Source organism: Mandrillus leucophaeus, unplaced genomic scaffold (assembly GCF_000951045.1).
Source record: "Mandrillus leucophaeus isolate KB7577 unplaced genomic scaffold, Mleu.le_1.0 Scaffold299, whole genome shotgun sequence".
In the NCBI taxonomy this organism is placed as follows: Eukaryota; Metazoa; Chordata; class Mammalia; order Primates; family Cercopithecidae; genus Mandrillus; species Mandrillus leucophaeus.
Window position 1 is genome coordinate 3,988,872 of NW_012103131.1, and position 20,663 is coordinate 4,009,534.

At 43.6% G+C, this 20,663-nt stretch overlaps 1 protein-coding gene across 3 annotated transcripts in view; it reads right to left on the minus strand.

Annotated features, from left to right (window-relative positions):
- Positions 1 to 2,318: 2,318 nt before the first annotated feature.
- LOC105544154 (chromosome unknown open reading frame, human C10orf90) overlaps positions 2,319 to 20,663 on the minus strand; it is a 247,403-nt gene continuing 229,058 nt past the window's right edge. For all 3 annotated transcript variants that reach the window (XM_011986442.1, XM_011986444.1, XM_011986443.1), the window contains 3 exons: positions 7,114 to 7,177; positions 3,326 to 3,425; positions 2,319 to 3,237 (listed from right to left, as the gene is read on the minus strand). In XM_011986442.1, coding sequence (XP_011841832.1) covers positions 3,199 to 3,237; positions 3,326 to 3,425; positions 7,114 to 7,177 — 203 coding nt within the window. In that variant the 3' untranslated portion in view covers positions 2,319 to 3,198. The remainder of the gene's footprint in view (positions 3,238 to 3,325; positions 3,426 to 7,113; positions 7,178 to 20,663) is intronic.

Consider the following 20,663-nt stretch of genomic DNA (forward strand, 5'->3'; position numbering starts at 1 on the left):
GAAACCCAAATCTTAGTTTCCAGCCTTGTCCTGAGCCTGCTGCCCAGAGGAAAGACCAGCTCACACCAGCTATCACATATTCCTACCTTAATTCTCCATCCTAGCCACCTTAGTTAAGACCTGTTCTCAGAAATACATGACTCAGAGGCATTTCCTTTCAAGCTGATGTTTGTTTATCCTTTAGATTTTAAGGCTGGGCATTGGATTTGCAAAGGGGATGAGGCTCTTTGTGGGCATTTTTGAAGGTTGGCTCCATCTAAGCATTCTCTCTTTAAATGTTAGCCAACACAAATCTAAAAAGCGTCATAGAACCATCTAGAAGTGGTTGGGCCCTGAGTTTCAATGACTGATGATAGAAAATTAAAACATTAGCTTGATGAGTTTTTGCATTTTTTGTAGAGACAGGGTTTCACCGTGTTGCCAGGCCGGTCTTGAACTCCTGGGCTCAAGAGATCCTTCCATCTCAGCCTCCCAAAGTGCTGAGATTACAGGCATGAACCATCATACCTAGCCATGTGCAGGATCTTTATCTGGGAAAGACTGTCCTTAACTAATATCATAGATTGGATTTAAATGTTTTCTAAAAAATCACTTAAAGTATAAATAGAAATTCAGTGTAACATCCTGGAAGAGGTCTAATGAGTTCAAGAAAACAGAAATTAACCTGAAGGCAAGCTTGTCACCTGCTGAAATGGTTTCTGAGTGTGAGAAGAACATAAAAGGAAGAAGTTTATGAAGCACGCTATTTATATTGGCAGGTTTTGGCTGTACCAGCACCCATGAGTTCAATGGTCTTGTGTAGCACTCACTACAGAGCTGAGGGATTCCAGGAGGACCAACTCACAGCCCCTGTGCTCTTAGGTTTCCCAAGACAGTCCTAACTTCCACCTCTACTTAGAATAGGAAACACTCATGGTGTGTTCGCTTTAGGCTAGTCATACTTCTAAGCATCCAACACTCACTGGCTTATTCAATTCCCATAGCAACCTTATGAAGGGAGCACTATAATTATCCGCATTTTGTGGTTAAGGAAACAAAGGCAAAGTTAAATAACTCACTGTGCCAGATATTGATTATATTCTCTCTCACTCCATATTCACCCTTTTTGTCTGCTCTGTTAAAATGGATCCAGGCCCTTTCAGTATTTTCCCTTTGCCAGCTGACACAATGTTAGGCTTTGTCAGTAGAGAGACCTAGAGAGAAACTGCAGGAGAAAAGGGTGCTGCTTCCCAGAGGCAGTGTATTTGCCCAGCCAGCTGCAGTGCCAGGCCCTGCAGGTGGCATGTGGACAGCAGCACTCATGGCCAGCTGCTTCCCCAGTCCCCTCCCTGAGGTGGTATTGTAGCAGTGTCTCCAAGGAGATGGTTCCCTGTGGATCCTAGAGGGCAGATCTCTGGCAAGTTCCAGAGAGATTTGTAGATTTTCACCAAGTTCCACTGGCACACCACCACAGAAACTTCTCCACCACCTGCTGAGCCCCTGTGGTTCCCTCTCAGCCCAGGACTAGGAGGAACACTCTTCCTAGGACTCCTTGTATTTGCTGTACCCACTATATTCTTGAGGGCTATCTTTATAACTTACTAGCCAACCTTTTGCTACTCTAATCTGCTATTAAGGTTAATGATTAAACATATTAAACTTTTCCATTCAAATGACTGTGTGGTTTCTCTCTCCTAGTTGGACCCAGACTGACACCCTTGCCAGAGGCCACAGACCAGGGAGCAGCCGCCAAGATTGGAAATCAGGCAGCTTCCGTGCTTGACAGTGTTGTCAGACCCTTGCGTGGGCAGGAGAGCACAAGTCTGATTCAGTGTGTGCTGATGTGAGGTCTCTGATTCATACTGGAGGGCAAGGCAGAGAGGACACATGTCAGGAGAGAACCCCAGGGTGGAGTTTTCAACAGTTTGCAGCAGATGTGTAAAAGAAAGGCATTTCAGAAAGAGGGGACAGTATGTACAGCAGCGGGAGGGAGGAAGGAAGGGTGACAACTTCAGGGAAGGGACAGAGGTATCACCAAGCTCCTGCTTCATCCCCAAACCTTTTGTTTCATTTCCAGGGAGAATCCTAGTAAGATTTAGAGTCTGAAGGATCCTAAATCTTGCTCTCGATGGTTTTACCAGCTTTTCTCTTACCAGTTGTCTAGGAGGCAACATTAGCCACTGGAGCATCTAGAATCACAAGGACTTCCATGGTGGTCAGAGGCAGAAGAGGATGTGGAGCAGGTCAGTAGTGCCTGCTGGGTCTTGGGCAGCATTTTATACCTTATGTTATCTATCCTGGCCACCTACTTCATAACAGAATATATAACAGAGAAATACTTGAATTTTTATAATAACTGCATTTATTTCCATTTGTGTTGTAAAAGCTAGCTTGTTCTTAGCTTCCCAAACACACATATTTATAAATAATGTGTATTATAAACATTTGGAAGAACAGACAGCAAAGCTGGACCATTAGGCTATTTCTTAACAAAACAACTTTTTTTTTTATGGGGTGGGGCAGGAGGAGTGTTGCAGAAAACACTGAAGTTACACCAGAGCTTCCATAGCAATGGATTCTTTTCTCCCTGGTGAGAAACGGTGCTGGGGGCGGGGTGACTGAGGGCCACTCTGACTGCTTCAGGTCACAAAGAGATGGGCTGATTGTTCCACAGCCTCGGGCATTGCACCCACTGGTTTCCAAGTCAGCCTCTAGCATTGGTGGTGTACATGTTCAGAAAGTTTAAAAATATACTATATGATGACCCACATTTTGGCATTTGTATAACTGGCAGGTGTTGGTATTGAAATTTAAAAGGAGATGGATTTGGATCCCAAAAGTTTGATGTAAAATATTCCCCAGGGATGTAAGCAAACTTGCTTGTATAAGGCCTCTCTGATGGGCAGGAAACAGCAGGGGAGAACAAATCAGAAGCAAAAGGTACAACTCAGAAGCAAAAACGTGAAGGGGACTGTGTCTAGTGGGTTACATGGAGGTGGTTTCCCCACAACAGATTGTTGACCTATTTCCTCAAGTGTTATTGTTTCTGTTTGGCTTGGGTCAGTAATTCAGAAAGTGATGTTTTCCTTTATGGAAAAAAAAAAATCAAAGGTAAAATAAGTGTTTTCCCATCATGAAGATATTGCTAAGTTTAATGGCTTATCCAGCATTTGAAGTCCTCCCAGGTCCAGGTAGTGTGGTCAGCAGGGCAGCCTGCGGTTAGACCGCATTCCTTTGAAGGAGCTGGTCCAGCAATTGCTAGAGGAAAAGGGAAACAAAGATGTCAAGTTCAGATTCAGCATCTGTGCGCCACACACATCACACCTGCTGGTGACGAGGCCATTACCTTTTTGAAGACTTCGGCACGGAGTCTGTTACTTTGTAAGATCACCCTTTTCCTTTGTTCTTCTTTTTTCTTTTTAACTTCCGGCAAGTTATTATAAATTCTGAAACAGATTCAGAACACATTTGGAATGGTAGCTTGACAGCGCGCTCCCGCCGTGGGGCTGCATCCTGTCCTGACGGCAGGCTCTTACATTTCAAAGAGAAGATTGCTGCTTATGGACTAGCTCACAACTGTAGGATGCCAGGACGAAGGGCTTCCCTGACCATACCCAGAACCCGCTGTATGGCAGGGGATGGCACCTTGTCCCGTGCTACCTGGGTCAATGAAACAGGCAGAGTCCCACCAGCAGCAAAGCTGGAGAGGCCAGTTCCTTATTTAGAGTCATTGTTTTTGTCCCTCCATTCTCTATGATAATTAACAAATTAATCATAAAATGAAGGATTCTAAACCTACTCCTTTAGTATTCTGATTGTAAACTTGTTTCCAAATACCTTCTTACCACTCAATGTTTGCCTTCCTGTGACTTAGAAAAAGAACAGTAAATAAATAGAAGTAGCAGGAATTATAATACTGTAATAAAACACATATAAGTGTGTGTGTTTTTACCTCTCAACCTATTGCACTTTGAATTAAGGGCCCAAGGGATCTTCCTCTGGACACTTCTTTCCTACTTTCTAACAGAAACTTCATGGACTGATGCCAATTAATATTTCATTATAATCCACAGACACAGTGGAGTCCCTGTAGCCTGAGCATTTGGATTGCTGTACATGTGGCGCTCGGCTAAAACATCTTTCTCTCGTGTTTGGAAGCCAGATACGATATAGGGAAGATATTCCACCATTAAAATAATAAGGACCATGTAGAAAAATGATGACGACTGTCTTTGCAGAAGACATCTTAGGTATTGGACACTAGGCTTGAATTGCTTGACATGAATTATTTCATGTCATATTCACTACAGTTGGAAGAGGCATATAGTGTCCCACTGTTATATAAATGAGAAACCCAAGCCCCAGTAAGATCAGGAGGTTTGTATCAGTCCCTTGGCTGGCTTGTGGTGGGCTGGGATTCGAACCTTGGTCTGTTTGACTCTTTCTACACAACCCTGTCACCCAACCATAATATGGCATGAAGCTACTCGTGAGATCCTGGAAATGCTTGTGCCTAGCACTCTGTAGGCATCAACATGGGTTGAATGAATGAATGAAAAAATGAAGACATAATTGCCACATTCGGGAGTGATTCTGGGAAGGACTGGGAGAGAAAACTGTTAAAGAGTCAGTTAGAAAGCAAAGATATCTCAAAGCTCTGCAGTGGGAATCTCAGATCCATATAGACTGATCTTTCTGATACTAACCATCTCAATCACCTGGCAGAGTGGTTAATATTAGGTGCCAACTTGATTGGATTGAAGGATGCCTGGATGGTTGATAAAGTCTTGTTTCTGGGTGTGTCAGTGAGGGTGTTGCCAGAGGAGATTGGCATTTGGGTTGGTGCACTGGAAACGGAAGACCCACATTCAGTGTGGGTGGGCACCATCTAATCAGCTGCCAGCGTGGCTGGAACAAAGCAGGAGGAAGAAGGCAGGATAACCTTGCTTGCTGGGTCTTCTGGCTTCCTTCTTTTTCCATGCTAGATGCTCCTCCTCTGGCCCCTCCTGCCCTTGGACATCAGACTCCAGATTCTTCAGCCTTTGGGTTCTTGGGCTTGCACCAGGGGGCTCTTGGGCCTTCAGCCACAGACTGAAGCCTACACTTTTGGTTTCTCTGGTTTTGATGCTTGTGGACTTGGACTGAGCCACTACTGGCTTCTCTCTTCCCCAGCGTGCATATTGTGGGACTTTGCCTTGTGATCGTGTGAGTCAATTCTCCCTAATAAACTCCCTTTTATATACATATATCCTATTAGTTCTATCCCACTGGGGATCCCTGACTAATCTATCTGGGAAGTGTAAAATAAAGGCTCCTAGGTCCCACCTCTGTTACTTCTGATTCAGTATTTTCTTAAGAGAACTTTCCAAATAAATCATGGTCCATCTATGCAATGGACCACTCTGCAGACAGTCAAAACCAACAAAGAAAATAATCTATCTATTCGTCACAGAAGGGGTTCACAGACATAAAGTGAAAAAACAAGCTACCAAGAGATAGTGTGTAGTATGATACCATTCATAGTTAAAAATCACTTGACTATATATGCACAAATAAAAGTCTACTTTAAGGCAAAGAGAAAGGCCTGACGATACATAGGAGATATCACTGTGGGTATCTGAGGAGCTGACACTGGGACAGGGAAAGTGGGCTGGGAACAGGGAGGGGAACCACTGGTCATGAGGGGACTTTAGCTTTATCTGCATTGTTTGCATTTTTAAAATAAAAATGTAATTTAACAATATAATTAATAGCAAACAATACAAAGAAAAGAAAGCTCCAGGTGATTCTGTGGGTGAGCCAGAGTCAGAGCCCACCCAAAGTATAATCCACAGAGCAGAGTGTAAACCCAGCTGCTAAGTCCACCAGAGGAGACCTGCTGGGGGAAGCCAGTTACTTGACGTGCAACGTCACCTAGCTCAGTTGTCCTCTTTGAGCCTCAGTTTCCTCTTCAGTAAAATGATAGGGCAATACTCTCTGACTACTCATGCTACTTTGAGATCTATTATTTTAATTGCTTAGTTTGCAAGGCTCCATAATGGTGGCTTAGGGTTTGGGGACTGGGAGGGGAGGATTTGGCTGAAATTTTTCTGTAAATTGAAAAGGGAATGGTTCTGGCATGAGGCATATGCAACTTTGCACTTCTGAAATAGCAAGTCTTAAAGCCCAGTGGCCCTTTAAAAACCCCAATTAGAATGCTACGAATCAAGTATTTAATGGGACAGTCTCCCTTTTCCTCGTTTTCACTTCCTTATTTACAAAGAGCCTTCCAATAAATGATCAAAGTTACCTAGTCACCATGGAAACAATATGATCATGGTAAAAGCAGAAATTGTATGCCTGAAGTGGGGAGAAAAGTATTCTTCCTATTTCAATGGTTTCTTTAAGTGTGCTATCAATTTGATTTAATTATTATAATTCCTCCCTGTGCTAGGTACTTTATTATAAACTAATGACATTTTACTTGCATGAACTTGGCCAACGCTGCCGAGCTATTATATTTTGGTTAAGAGGCCAGATCTCAGAAAGAATGGCAGCCTTTGTGTGCACCATATTGGTGAGAATTAGTGGGAGTCTTGAACAGGCACCAGGCAAGCAGAATGAGGAGGATGTGCCGGCAGCGTGGCCACCAGGTCTGCTGGAGACAGCACCAGGAAACCTAGCTCGTGGCCCCTCTGAGGCTCTACTGGCTCCCATGTGCCATCTGCCTCCAAGGTTGGATCCTTTCCTTCAGTCCCTGCTACAGTCCGGACCCTTAGGAGAAATAGCTTCTCTCGCCCTCATAAAATTACCTTCAAAGGTGCAGTGACAAATAGCTCCTGCCCAGAGCGACAATACGAATGTGCAGGAGTTCCAGCTCAGAGTCTGGGAATCTCTTAGAGACCAATTACTGGACTGGTTCAGAATCCAAGACCTATCACTTTCCTAAGGTTTTTCCAAGAGCAGCATTAACATTCAAAAGCACACTTCAACTACCATACTTATTTTAGCCGTTTTTTCAGGTCTGCAGCCAAAAAGACCTCAGACCTTAAACATGGGCCTACAAGCAGTGGTCCCATTGGAGGGCACCTGAAGCCTTCAAACCACCCCACTTGCCCCACCAACTTCTTTGAACACTATACAATAGCCAGGTACCTCTTAGATCGCATATGCATCTCCTTCTCTGAAATGCACCGTTCTTTGGGTTTGAACAAGTTATCTGGAAGAAATAGGAAGAGAGTTAAGTTCAGAAGGTATAGAATCTTGCACATTTCTAGAGTAACATTATGGTTAGTTCATAATCTGTTAATTGATGCTTATTCTAATCCATATCCTGAGTCTAAGCAGAACTCAGTAGAGACTGACACACCATAAGTGGTTGTATAGACAATGGCCAACAACGGGGTTGGTCTTGACAATAGTTAAATAGGGACATGAAGTACAATGCTAGCATCTAACCTACTTTATGGAGAGCAACACCTTTGAATGCTTCCTTGTTGCAGGAAGTCAGGGACCCTGAACAGAGGGACTGGCTAGAGCCGCAGCAGTGGAATATAAATTGTGAAGATTTCATGGACATGTATCAGTTCCCAAATAATACTTTTATAATTTCTTATGCCTGTCTTTAATCTCTTAATCTTGTTATCTTCGTAAGCTGAGGATGTACGTCACCTCAGGACCACTGTGATAACTGTGTTAACTGTACAAAATGATTGTAAAACATGTGTCTTTGAACAATATGAAATCTGGTCACCTTGAAAAAGAACAGAATAACAGCGATTTTTAGGGAACAAGGGAAGACAACCATAAGGTCTTACTGCCTGCAGGGTCAGGCAAAAATAGCCATATTTTTCTTCTTGCAGAGAGCCTATAAATGGACGTCCAAGTAGGGAAGATATCGCTAAATTCTTTTCCTAGCAAGGAATATTAATATTAATACCCTGGGGAAGGAATGCATTCCTGGGGGGAGGTCTGTAAACGGCTGCTCTGGGAATGTCTGTCTTATGTGGTTGAGATAAGGACTGAGATATGCCCTGGTCTCCTGCAGTATCCTCAGGCTTACTAGGGTGGAGAAAAACTCCGCCCTGGTAAATTTGTGGTCAGACCGGTTCTCTGCTCTCGAACCCTGTTTTCTGTTGTTTAAGATGTTTATCAAGACAATACGTGCACCACTGAACACAGACCCTTATCAGTGGTTCTGTTTTTACCCTTTATCCTGTTCCCTCAGGAGCATGTGATCTTTGTTAGACCCTTATTAGTAGTTCTGCTTTTTGCCCTTTGAAGCATGTGATCTTTGTACCTATTCCCTGTTCTTACACCCCCTCCCCTTTTAAAACTCTTAATGAAAACTTGCTGGTCTGAGACTCAGGCGGGCATCACGGTCCTACCGATATGTGATGTCACCCCTGGAGGCCCAGCTGTAAAATGCCTCTCTTTATAATTTCTCAGCTGGCCAACACTTAAACGGAAAATAAAAGAACCTACGTTGAAATATTGGGGGCAGGTTCCCCCAATACTTCCTTTAGCAACAGAGTCATGGTTTTCTGAGAAAAGTGCCAGAGTGCAAGGTCATTCCACCCATAGAAAAATCCCTACACTAGGTCTGTGAGGCCTCTAAGGACAAGGAAATCCCCCACCTACCCCTAGGGCATTTTGCAAGAAGGAGGTGTCACTCTTGTCTTTAGCCCTGTCTCAGGGCTGCTCAGCCTCTGCAAGATGAAGACCACCTTGTCCCCTTCCTAATGAGGGGAAAGGTAATGAACCACAACATAATAATCATGTATGCTTGGTATCCTTTAAGAAAGTACACAGTAGCTAAAAATCACTGAGACTGGGATTTTTTCATTCTAAGTACATATCACTAATCCTAATGATGTTCACAGATGGCACACTTAAAAGTGGTGTGTGTTAAAAAAAAAAGTGTATATCCTTTTGCAAAAGTTGAAAAAGGCCTGTTCCAATAACTCAAATTTCCATGAGACACTCGGCCGTGTAAATTAACAAAGGGTCTCGCATATGTAAATGCTCCTGGGGCGCTTGTTGCATGGAGGTGTGTTTGAGCAACTGCCATGCTTCCTAAAACACCTGGGCAGCAACCTGCTCATTCAGCAGAAGCAGACAGGCAACTTGGCCCCTTGCCAACCATCAGAGTTGGAGTGGGCCTCCTGCGATCCCCAGTGAAGTCCTGGGTCTGTTTCTGTTCATCTCCTCCAACCCAGGCCTGTCCCTTTGCTCATCAATCCAGTGGAGCAACCAAATATTTCTCAGACTTGAGAATAGACAGAATTTTCTAGGAATATCTAAGAAGGTGGGATAGAGCCAAGGAGCCTAAGAAATTTCTTCCTCTCTGGAGAAACACAACACGGCTACTGACTTACAATATGGAAAACAACACAGTGGCTGAGCTTGTCCCATCTGGTTATTCAAACATGAAAAAGAATATGGCACCATCACTTAACTTCAAAGACAAGACTCAAAGGAGAAACAAGAAAAAGAAATCGGAATATTTCCAACTAAGTGGCTGTATTGACAACTGACCAAAAACAGAGTTGATCTTGACAAATTAAATAAGGGTGTGAAGTACAGTGTTAACACCTAACTTACTTTATGGAGAACAATGACTTTGAATGCTTCTTTTTAGCAACAGAATCATGGTCTTCTAGAGAGAAGTGCCAGGGTGCAAGGTCACCCCACCCATAGAAAAATCCCTACACTAGGTATGAGGCCTCTAAGGACAAGGAAATCTCCCAGCTTTCCCTAGAGCAATTTGCAAGAAGAAGCAGTGAGAAAATAACATCACCATGGAGACTGCAATGGGCCAAGATACCTCCCAGGCCCTTGGGCAAGCAAATATGTGACTCTTGACAGTCACTTATTCTACTTAGGGAAAAGAAACCTTGTACAAAGAATTAGATTCAAGTCCAGCTTAGCAATCCTCATGGGCTACTCAAGAGTAGGGTGAGACCAGGGTAGACAGATGGTGTCCTGAGGAGATTAAAAACATTACAAATACCATTTGTAAGATTTTGATCATCTTGGTTCAACTGTATGTGGTCTACTCTGGAAAGCGAGATTTTTTTTTTTTTTTTCAGTTTGTTTCTTTAGAACACCTGATACCACAATTAAGCTTTGGTTTGATTCCCAAGAGGAAACAAAAGCAAATGTGAGCTCTCTGACACCTCCAGTGTTGTGTTTCCTCAACTTGGCTCAGCCTGCTGTGCCATGCAGAACTTTTGATTCTGGGCCCAGCAGCCTATGTTAGGTGCAAAATAAGCAGGACTGTGTCCAAAGGGGCTTCCCCTGCTGGTGACCTCAACCCACACCCCCAGAAAGTATTTGCAAGTTGATTGCTGCTGACTTGGAGTTTTCCTAATGGTTCCCAAGCTCATCTGATAAATAGCAGGGTCTTTCCTAGCCTAGAGGAAAGAGACGTGAGGAAGTGGTTTGAAATAGGGCAAGTGCATTGCAAACAGCTCCCAATCTCACTTGAGTGAAAGGAACACAACTCACTGGAGAAGCTTTGGGCACGTTGAGAGAGGAAGTGGCTCGTGGTTGCAGAAACTGTGTTTCGGGAGCCCTGACCAAGCGCTCCTCCATTTCCCAAAACCAATCCAAAATTCATTTCTTAGATATGCCTTTCTCCTTCCTTCTACATTTAACGAGCAGTTATGTTGGTAGGGGATGCTCAGAAACAAAAATAACAGATAAGATCCTCCCTTCATGAGATTTCATTTGTTTCAGGAGAAGCTGGACAAGTCACAAACCAGCTAAAGTATCCGGCAAATGCTCTGGTGAAAATGAAATGCCACCATTTATCAAAGGGGCACTGGAGAGGCAAGAAGTCCCTACGGGGGAGGAGATCTTTAAACCAAGACCTGAATGACCACAAGAGTCAACTGTGGGAGGATCTGGGAGAAGGGCACAGTGAGCTTCTGCAGCAGGAACTGAAAGTGGGTCATTGTGACTGTGTGGGGAGGGAGTGTGCAGAGGCGAGAGCTAAGATTACTTTGGTTCTCCACCCAGGTGATGCCTTACAACTTCCTGGGGATTTGGCAAAGATTCCTGTGTGTCGGCATTGGAAGCTCAACCAAATCTCCAGATGACTCCAATATGCCCTAGAATTGAAAACCACCCACGCTGGGCTTTGCAAACCTATTTAAGGAGCTTTGCAAGCCTGTTAAGGAGTTTGCCTCCAGAGTAAGAGAGATGCAGAGCTGCGTGGAGTTTTAAACATGAGATCTGATTTTTATTGCTAAAAGATGACCACAGAGATGCAAAAATGGCACCAGTGAGACAGGTCAGGCAATTGCAGCCAGGTGGGGAAAGATGGCAGCGTGCAGGTAGCCATGGGACTGTTCTACCCTATACAGTTAGAAACTGAGTTGTAGGGGCCAGGAGAGATGAATCAAGGGTGACTCCCAGGCTTTGGGTTTAAGCAACCCATTCATTTGACCATTGTTAAGTTTTTATCTCCTGGGTGCTAAGCGATAGGGACACAAAGATAAATAAAACTAAGAGCTCCGAGCCCAGAATGAGAATGAGGTAAATAAGGCCTTTAGATGCCAAGAGCAAAGTCTGCACAGGGTGAGGGGAGACCTCAGAAGGGAGTGGTCAGGTCCACCAGGGAAGAGGGGCATCTGGGAAGACTCCATAACAGGAGACAGCTGAGCTAGGTCATGAAGTAGAGAGGCATGTTCCCCAATAGCCTGTGGTGGGTGCGGGTGGGTAAAATGATGGCCCAGGGCCACATGGACCTGCTTGCAGCAAGAGATAAGTCATCCTTGATTCATCTCTCCTCGTCCCACAACTCAGTTTCTTCCTGTGCAGGGCAGAAGACTCCCATGGCTACCTGCACACTGCCATCTTCCCTGGCCTGGCGCAATTGCCTTCAGGACATGTACAGCATGACCCACAGGGATTTCACTTCATGGAATGGAAACCCATCCTGCATGAGCTTCATTTGGAAAAAAACAAACAAACAAAAAAACCAGAGAAATCTTATCTATGAAATTACTCTTAATGGAAATTCTGCCTGTATAAAATTACAGTGGCAGGTGAGAACCATTTTCAGCCTGCTTATGGGTCTCTTACAGATTTTCCTTGAAGTTTCATGTGTTCTAATTCACTGATATGGAGGGAAGAGACTGCAGTTGTGTTTACCTCGAATTATTGAAATAGAGGAGGGTTTTTCCCCCTGATAAAATTACTAAGGTAAATTGCCCATTTCTATATTTCTGGAAAATACTTTTTTCCCCAAAAGTCTTGCATCTGCCTCATTATTGGATCCAAACTACAGTGTCTGTTGCTAATTTAATTTGGTACGCCAGACTTCCTCAAGCCCTTGCCTGTGTCAAAGTCAGCACACAACCAGGTACCAAGATTTGGGTGCTTCTGAGAACTACTCTGGTAAGGTCAAAGCTCAGACATCCCATTAGTCTCTATAAACACATGTGGGTGTTTATTGTAATCCTCATATCACCTGTGTGCACACACAGGCACACACACATACAAAAGGACAAGTGGCCTCAGTATTCAGACAGTTGACGGTGTCACCAGAAGGCAGCAAAGATCACCCTGCCACCAGCATGATTGGTTGTTTGTGGGGCTGGGCTGTTTTTCCTGCCTGCAGGGCCCTTATCTACAGCTCTGGTTGCAAACTTCATTTTCCCTACTGAAGAGGTAATCTAAATGATAATCAAGTTCACACGATTTATTAGGACAATGCCCTCCAGAAGCCTCTTTTCTGAAGTCAGCCCGAGCACTTTGAAGGATGTTTTAGACATTTGCTTCCCCTATCTTAGAAACACCAAAACCAAGAGATACCTGTTGGAGAGAAATCAGCAGGGAGTCCACAAGCCAGCCTGGAGTATAGATGTCAAGTCTCTACCTCCCTGAATCTCGTATTAAAGATTGGACCTTCACAAAAGAATGGAAATGGATGTGTTTAAGGGAACCCCTAACAACTGTAAATTCTAAGATCACAAGGCTGTGCATCATGCAATTTCAAAGCCACTGGGTCTCTGCCGCTGGCCGTTAGAGTAATTCCATCATGGTTCTCAGGGTTTAAATACAAGGTTCTCAGGGTTTAAATTTGTACATAATTTCTGTTCGACTCACCATGGTGGACCCTCTAATTTTCTTGATGTAGGCAATAGGAGAGTGGTCTATCTTGGACCAAATTAGCCCTCCAGAAATTAAACAGCACAGGTGACACCATAAGAAGGTGAGTTAACGACTCATAGGTGGTTTGGCTCTGAAGTGCTCTCATGATAAAATCTTATGCTGGATTCTCATTTTCTAAACATTGTCCTGTTTCTAAAATCACTTCTAATCTTCTGTGGAATCCTGCTGCTGAACGACAGGTGCACATGGCAGGCAGCTTGTTTCCGAACCCTGTCAGGTGAGTGGAAGCCACACAGAGGTTGGTAATGGTATGAAAGTGATGCCATGTGCCAATTACTGTCCAGACACGTGAGAGAGCTGCTGATGTAACAATTTGGAAAGACAATAGGTTCTGAGAACTTTCTGGTGAAGGAACATAAAATTAAATAAAAAATAAGCCAGAGAGTCTCCAAAAAAATTGATTTCCTTCTGCATACTCAGTTTGAGAAGCAAGGTGTATAGGGCTTCCTGGTAAAGGAAGGGTAGATCATTCTCTTGCACACAGAGACTTACCCTTGAGTTTGAGCTCAGAATGGGGTCCCATCTTGGAGCTTCCATGGAAAGACAGGGTGCTATGGAGCTACTAGATGGATTTGATAAAGGGTCTGCACCCTTGGTGGGGAGGTGGTGAAGAGAATGTCCTCCCATGAACACTGGCAGCCCTAAGCCTCCCCAGATCTTCCAAGGAGAGACCCCTGATGCAATATGGCAGATGAGGCCCAGGACCAGAGCTTTGCTTCCCCAGCTGGAGGATCCCAGACCCCCCAAGTCGACCATGTCTATTAAAAACATTTTGGGAGAGAAATGGAATCTTGATGTACTCCCTGAGCCCATGTTGCTCTACCTCTTGGACCCAAGAGCACTCAGTCCCCTTCTCTTCCTGGCTCCCTAGGGGTCTTCTCCTATATGATTCTAGACGTGGTTTGCAGCTGTCTGCCTGGCCAACTCTCTCCGCAAGTGGCACATGAACTCCTAGAGGACAGGGAAGTCTCTTCTCAGCCCCTAATATCCTTGCTTTTTCCCATTCGCACTACATTCCTATGGCCAAAAGATATCCAGTGCTTAACATTTTTTTAATGGACTGGTTACTCCACAAGAGATCCAGTAATAGACAAAGGGTTCCCCATAAAAGCTACAGGAACTGCTAAGGAAGGCTGGTACACATCACCTCCTAATTCAGGTTGCCCGTGGTGCCAAAGACCCACAGAACAACAAGCTCTACCTGTGCAAATTCAGTTTGCCCCAATGTTGACAGGATCAGAGACTCTCAAACTAACCAGATTCTTACCCAAGACCAGAAACTTACAACATGAATCCCAGTGGAGGACTCCTGTCAGTTGCCCAAAACATGCATTTCCACCCAGGGGAGCTCAGCAGTGGCTAACAAAGTGATACAGACTACTTTCTGCAATGAGCACACTGTTGAAGTTGAAAGGAAATCAGCTGAAAGATGGGCAGCTACACCCAGTCTCTAGGATTTAGTGATTCAAATTCTTAATGACCTCACTAAACACAACAGGAAATTCAGTTTCTTTTTACAAAAAAAAAAATGAGCATTAAACATCATACTTTTATGATGTATATGTGATGATATCTTTGGCTTGCCTGGGCCTCCATAAACTGATAAAGCTTTCTCATGTATAAGTCTAAAAACCTGGGGTCACGTTAGGCCTTTGCTTGGTGCTATGTGCTTTGGGACAAGCTACTTATGCTAAGATTTGGTTCCTCTGCACCCATTGTGGGAGCAGAATCATTTTTTAAAAACTTTTCTTTTTTGAGCCAGGGTCTCACTCTGTTGCCCAGGGTGGAGTGCAGTGGCACAGTCATGGCTTACTGCAGCCTCGACCTCCCAGGCTCAAGCGATCCTCCCACTTCAGCCTCCCCTGAATAACAGGGTTTTTGTTACTGTTGTTGTTGTTGTTATTTTTGTTTTGTATTTCGTAGAGATGGGGTCTCACTTTGTTGCCCAGGATGGTCTTTTGTCGCCCAGGATGGTCTTAAATTCCTGGCCTCAGCTGTCCTCCCACCTCAGCCTTCCAAAATGCTGGTAATTATAGGTATGAGCCACTGTGCTGGGAGTGGTCCATATGAAGGTGCTCTATTAACCGTGAAGAAGCTAATGGCAATGCCAACGACCACTAGTCCCCCAGCGTTCCTTTCTCTACCGGGCACCTATCCCCCAAATTCATGTTTCGATTCATCCTTACAGCAACCCACTCGAGCTAGTCTTCTCTCCTCTTTACAGGGGTTTTGTGGGTAGGTAAATTACCTCTATTCTCAAAGTAAGTAGACAAGAGACCTGAGAGTTGAGTACTGAGTACCAGTGGGATTTTTATTCTCCACAAAAGATATAAGGTTGAAGTTCTCAAAGGAGGGATTGTATTTTCACATAAATGTCAACATCTGTGTGGCTTCCAGTTACCTTCCAGTCCCTGAACCAGCTGCATCAACATCACCTGGAGCTTTGTTACAAATGTAAATACTCGGTCCCTATATCAGGTCATCGAAATCAGAAATTCCGTGGCTAGGCCAGTGGTCTGTGGCTTTAGCAGTTTTCTGGGTGATTCTGAAGCCTGCCTGGGTTTGAGGACCACTCTTACCTTGGTAGAATGTAGTAAGAGTGAGAAGGAAAAAAGCCAAGTCCCTACATGGGTTTGGAGGCTTTGAGGAAATATTGCCAGATAAAATAAAGACTGCTCAGTTAAATTTGCATTTCAGATCCACAACAAATATGTTTTAGCATAAATATGGGACATACAATATTTGGGACACACTTATACTAAAAAAGCTTCATTATTTATGTGAAATGCAATTTTAACTGGGCATCCTGTATTTTCATTAGATAAATCTGGGAACCCTACTCTGAATGTTTACAGAACCTCTCCATACCATGGCAACAAACAGGCCCCCAGCTGCAGGGTCCCTGAAGCCATAGTCTGAAGTAGCTGCATGTGAAGGCAATGCTGTGGAAGGCCAGCCTGTGCCCTTGTTATGCAGTTAGTTCTCTGGCAGTTTATTGCTTCTTGCAGCTATTCTCTCATATAATTGGTATGGATGAGACTTCCCCCTTGATCTTGTTTTCTGTGGTTATTTCACACTATGACATCTGTGAAGACTTTCTAATGGGAATGTGACTGACTCCACTTTTTCCAGAGGACTTTGTGCTGGGCACCAGCATGGTGGCATTGTTACAGATGCTGGGGTACACACACAGAGACAGCTCCAGGCAGGGTGCATTGTTAGGCAAGCTTCCAGTGAGGCAAAGCTAGCCACAGATGGAAACCTGCACCAAACCCTACTGCCCAGAGGAACCCCAGGACCCTCAGCCATCACTTCCTGGAATTGCTCGACATAAAGGATGCAGGTAATGAGGGTAAGACCACTTTCTCACAGTGCCAGATTTCTATGGAAAATGGCAAATTGAAACTCCAGTGGGGGTTTCATTGGCAAAGCATTGTAGATTCCTAAAGTAATGTTTCCAAAGCAGACTATCGAGAATTAGATAAAAACATTTCAAGGTCCAAAAAATAATTTAGGAAAAATAGGATTAAACAAATTTAAGCATAAAAAACACTTTTTTTCTGTAGGATTTATCAATGCTTTTAACATACACTGAGCACTACACACTTCTAAAATAATACAATATACAACAGATAACATATTTTTCAAAGGAATCTGAAGGATCTGGTTCTCCTCTGGAATGCATTGTGGTTAGTATTTGGCTAGAGGAAACCAAGAAGAAAAATGAGATCAACTATAGGATATTAACAGCTATAACTAGTTCTCAGTTTTCAAAATTATTTGTACCTGTTACATAGAATTTAATCTGTGTGTGTATATGTATACACGTGTATATGTATGATGTATGTGTGTGTATATCTGGTATACACAATCAGGCCACATGGCATCTCTTAAAAGTATGTGTGTGTGCCATTACCAACATGGCATTGGGGGTGCCAATGCCTGAGAACCTATACAACTGCTGTCCCAGACCCTGGAGTTGTGTTCCCTCCATATGTACCCATGCCCCAGACCCTGGTTTCATGGCCACTCCATTGGTACCATACATCATACACCAGTGTCAACATCACCATGAGTGCACCTAACAGCCAGACCCAGTTCAAGAGAAATCCCCTTGGCCATGACATTCCTGGTGGTAGAAAAAGCTATCAGGAGGATCCCAGCAGCCTTTGTCATTGAAGGCCCTAAGAACCCTTGCTGCTGCTGTAGACAACCACAGCCTTGGCCACTGAAGACATCTGCAATATTGGCAATTGTCAACCTCAGCTGACAGCTATGCCACTGCACCCTCACTAGGGCTAGAACTGCCACACTCCACCGAGTGTTCTTGCACTTACCTGAAAAGGATGACTTTTTTTCCCCCAATGAAACCAGTACTTAAAACCTAGAAGAGGTGACTGCTCCATCAAATGTGCAGACATCATTGCAAGGCAAAAAGAAACAGAAAAACAATAGCAAGCAAGCATAATGCCAACAAAATAATGTGATAATTGTCTAGTAACTGACCCCAAAGAAATGGAACTCTATGCATCATCTGACAAAGAATTCAAAATAATTGTTTTAAGGAATCTCATCCAACTATAAGAGAACACAGAAAAAAAAAATGACTTCAGGAAAACAATACATGAATAAAATGAGAAGTTTAACAGAGAGATTGAAATAATTAAAAAGAACCAGATAGAAATTCTGAAACTGAAGGATATAATGAATGAAATTTAAAAAGTCAGTAAAACGCATTAACAGACAAATTAAGCAGAAGAAAGAGCCTGTGAATTCGAAGACAGGTTATTTAAAAATATCTAGTCAAAGACAAAAGACTGAAAATGAATGAAGAAAGCTTATGGGATTTATAGAACAGCGTCAAAAGAGCTCACTTTTGCATTACAGAAGTTTAAGAAGGGCCGAGCAAAATACAGGGGTAGAGGAAGCAGCAGGAAAGGCCCTTGGAGCTCTTTGAGTCCCCAAGCAGGCCATTCCTGCCAGGCATCACAGGAATCCTTTGGGAGGGCAGCCAGAGGTTCAGGGAAAATGCCACAAGACGAAGGAAACCTCCAGCTGAACTCTGTAACAATTTGAACCTGTCAAGAAGCCTCCTGGCCAGAACTCAGGGGAGGGTATGAATCTTGCATGCAGACTCCACAGGTAGGGGAAGAACTAAAGCCTTTTTCTTTCACAGCTGGGAGAAAGGTAGCTTGGGGCACACTCTTAGCCCTGCTTGCCCACTGCCTGGAAACAGACTTGGTGCTATTACGGAGTGCAACCAGCCCTTTGGATTGCGTGGGAGCTGGGGGAGACCTGTGACTGCCGGCTTTCCGCCACTTTCCCGACAACCTGCATGACTCAGCAGAGGGAGCCGTAATCCTCCGAGGTAAGTAACTCCACTGACCTGGGAACCTCACCCCCTATCCCCCACAGCAGCCACAGCAAGACCTGCCAAAGAAGAGCCAGAGCTCAGACATGTCTAGCTCTGCCCCAACCTGATGGTCCTTCCCTACCCACGCTGGTGTCGAACACAAAGGGCACATACTCTTGGGAGTTCTAGGGCCCTGCCCACTGCCGGTTCCTCTCCACACTACCACAGCTGATGCTCTCCAGAAAGTGCCACCTCCCAGCAGGAGGCCAAACAGCACAAAAATAGAGCATTAAACCACCAAAGTTAAGAACCCTCACAGAGTCCATTTCATTCCCCTGCCACCTTCACTGAAACAGGTGCTGGTATCCATGGCTGAGAGATCCATAGATGGTTAACATCACGGGACTCTGTGCAGACAACCCCCAGTACCAGCCCAGAGCCTGGTAGACCTGCTGGATGGTTGGACCCAGAAGAGAGAAAACAATCACTGCAGCTCAGTTCTCAGGAAGCCACATCCATAGGAAAAGGGAAGAGTGCTACATCAAGGGAACACCCTGTGGGACAGAAAAATCTGAACAACAGCCTTCAGCCCTAGACCTTCCCTCTGACAGAGCCTACCCAAATGAGAAGGAACTCTGGTAATATGACAAAACATATGAGGCTCTTTAACACCCCCCAAAAATCACACTAGCTCACCAGGAAAGGATCCAAACCAAGAAGAAATACCTGATTTATCCGAAAAAGAATTCAGGAGGTTAGTTATTAGGTTAATGAGGGAGGCACCAGAGAAAGGTGGAGCCCAATGTAAGGAGACCCAAAAAATGATACAAGAAGTGAAGGGAGAAATATTCAAGGAAATACACAGCATAAAGAAAAACAATCAACACTCCAGGAAACAGTGAACGCACTTATAGAAATGCAAAATGCTCTGGAAAGTCTCAGCAATAGAATTGAACAAGTAGAAAAAAGAAATTCAGAGCTTGGAGACAAGGTCATTGAATTAACCCAACCCAACAAAGACAAAAAAATAAGAATAAAAAAATATAAACAAAGCCTCCAAGAAGTCTGGGATTATGTTAAATGACTAAAACTAAGAATAATCAGCATTCCTGAGGAAGAAGAGAAATCTAAAAGTTTGGAAAACATATTGGGGGAATAATCGAGGAAAACTTCCCTGGCCTTGCTAGAGGCCTAGACATCCAAGTGCAAGAAGCACAAAGAACTCCTGGGAAATTCATCTCAAAAAGATCATAGCCTAGGCACATCGTCATCAGGTTATCTGAAGTTAAGATGAAGGAAAGAATCTTAAGAGCTCTAAGACAAAGGCACCAGGTAACCTATAAAGGAAAATTTATCAGATTAATAGCAGATTTCTCAGCAGAAACCCTACAGCCTAGAAGGGATTGGGGCCCTATCTTCAGCCTCCTCAAATAAAACAATTATCAGCCAAGAATTTTGTATCCAGTGAAACTAAGCATTATATATAAATTTGCCGCTACCAAGCCACCACTACAAGAACTCTAAAAGGAGCTCTAAATCATGAAACAAATCCTGGAAACACATCAAAACGGAACCTCTTTAAAGCATAAATCTCACAGGATCTATAAAACAAAAATACAATTTAAAAAGCAAAAACAGAAAACAAAAAGCAAGGTACATAGGCAACAAACAGCACGATGAATAAAATGGTACCTCCCATCTCAATACTAATATTAAATGTAAATAGCCTAAATGCTGCACTTAAAAGATACAGAACTATAGATTGGATAAGAATTCACCAGCCAACCATCTGTTGCCTTAAAGAAACTCTCCTAACACATAAGGACTCACATAAACTTCAAGTAAAGAGGTAGAAAAAGGCATTTCATGCAAATGGACACCAAAAGCAAGAAGGAGTAGCTATTCTTACATCAGACAAAACAAACTTTAAAGCAACAGCAGTTAAAAAAGACAAAGAGGGATATTACATGATGATAAAAGGCCTTATCCAATTTTAGGAAAATATCACAATCCTAAATATGTATACATCTAACACTGGAACTCCCAAATTTGCAAAACAATTACTAATAGACCTAAGAAATGAGATAGACAGCAATACAATAAGAGTAGGGAACTTCAATATTCCACTGACAGCATTAGACAGGTCATCAAGACAGAAAGTCAACAAAGA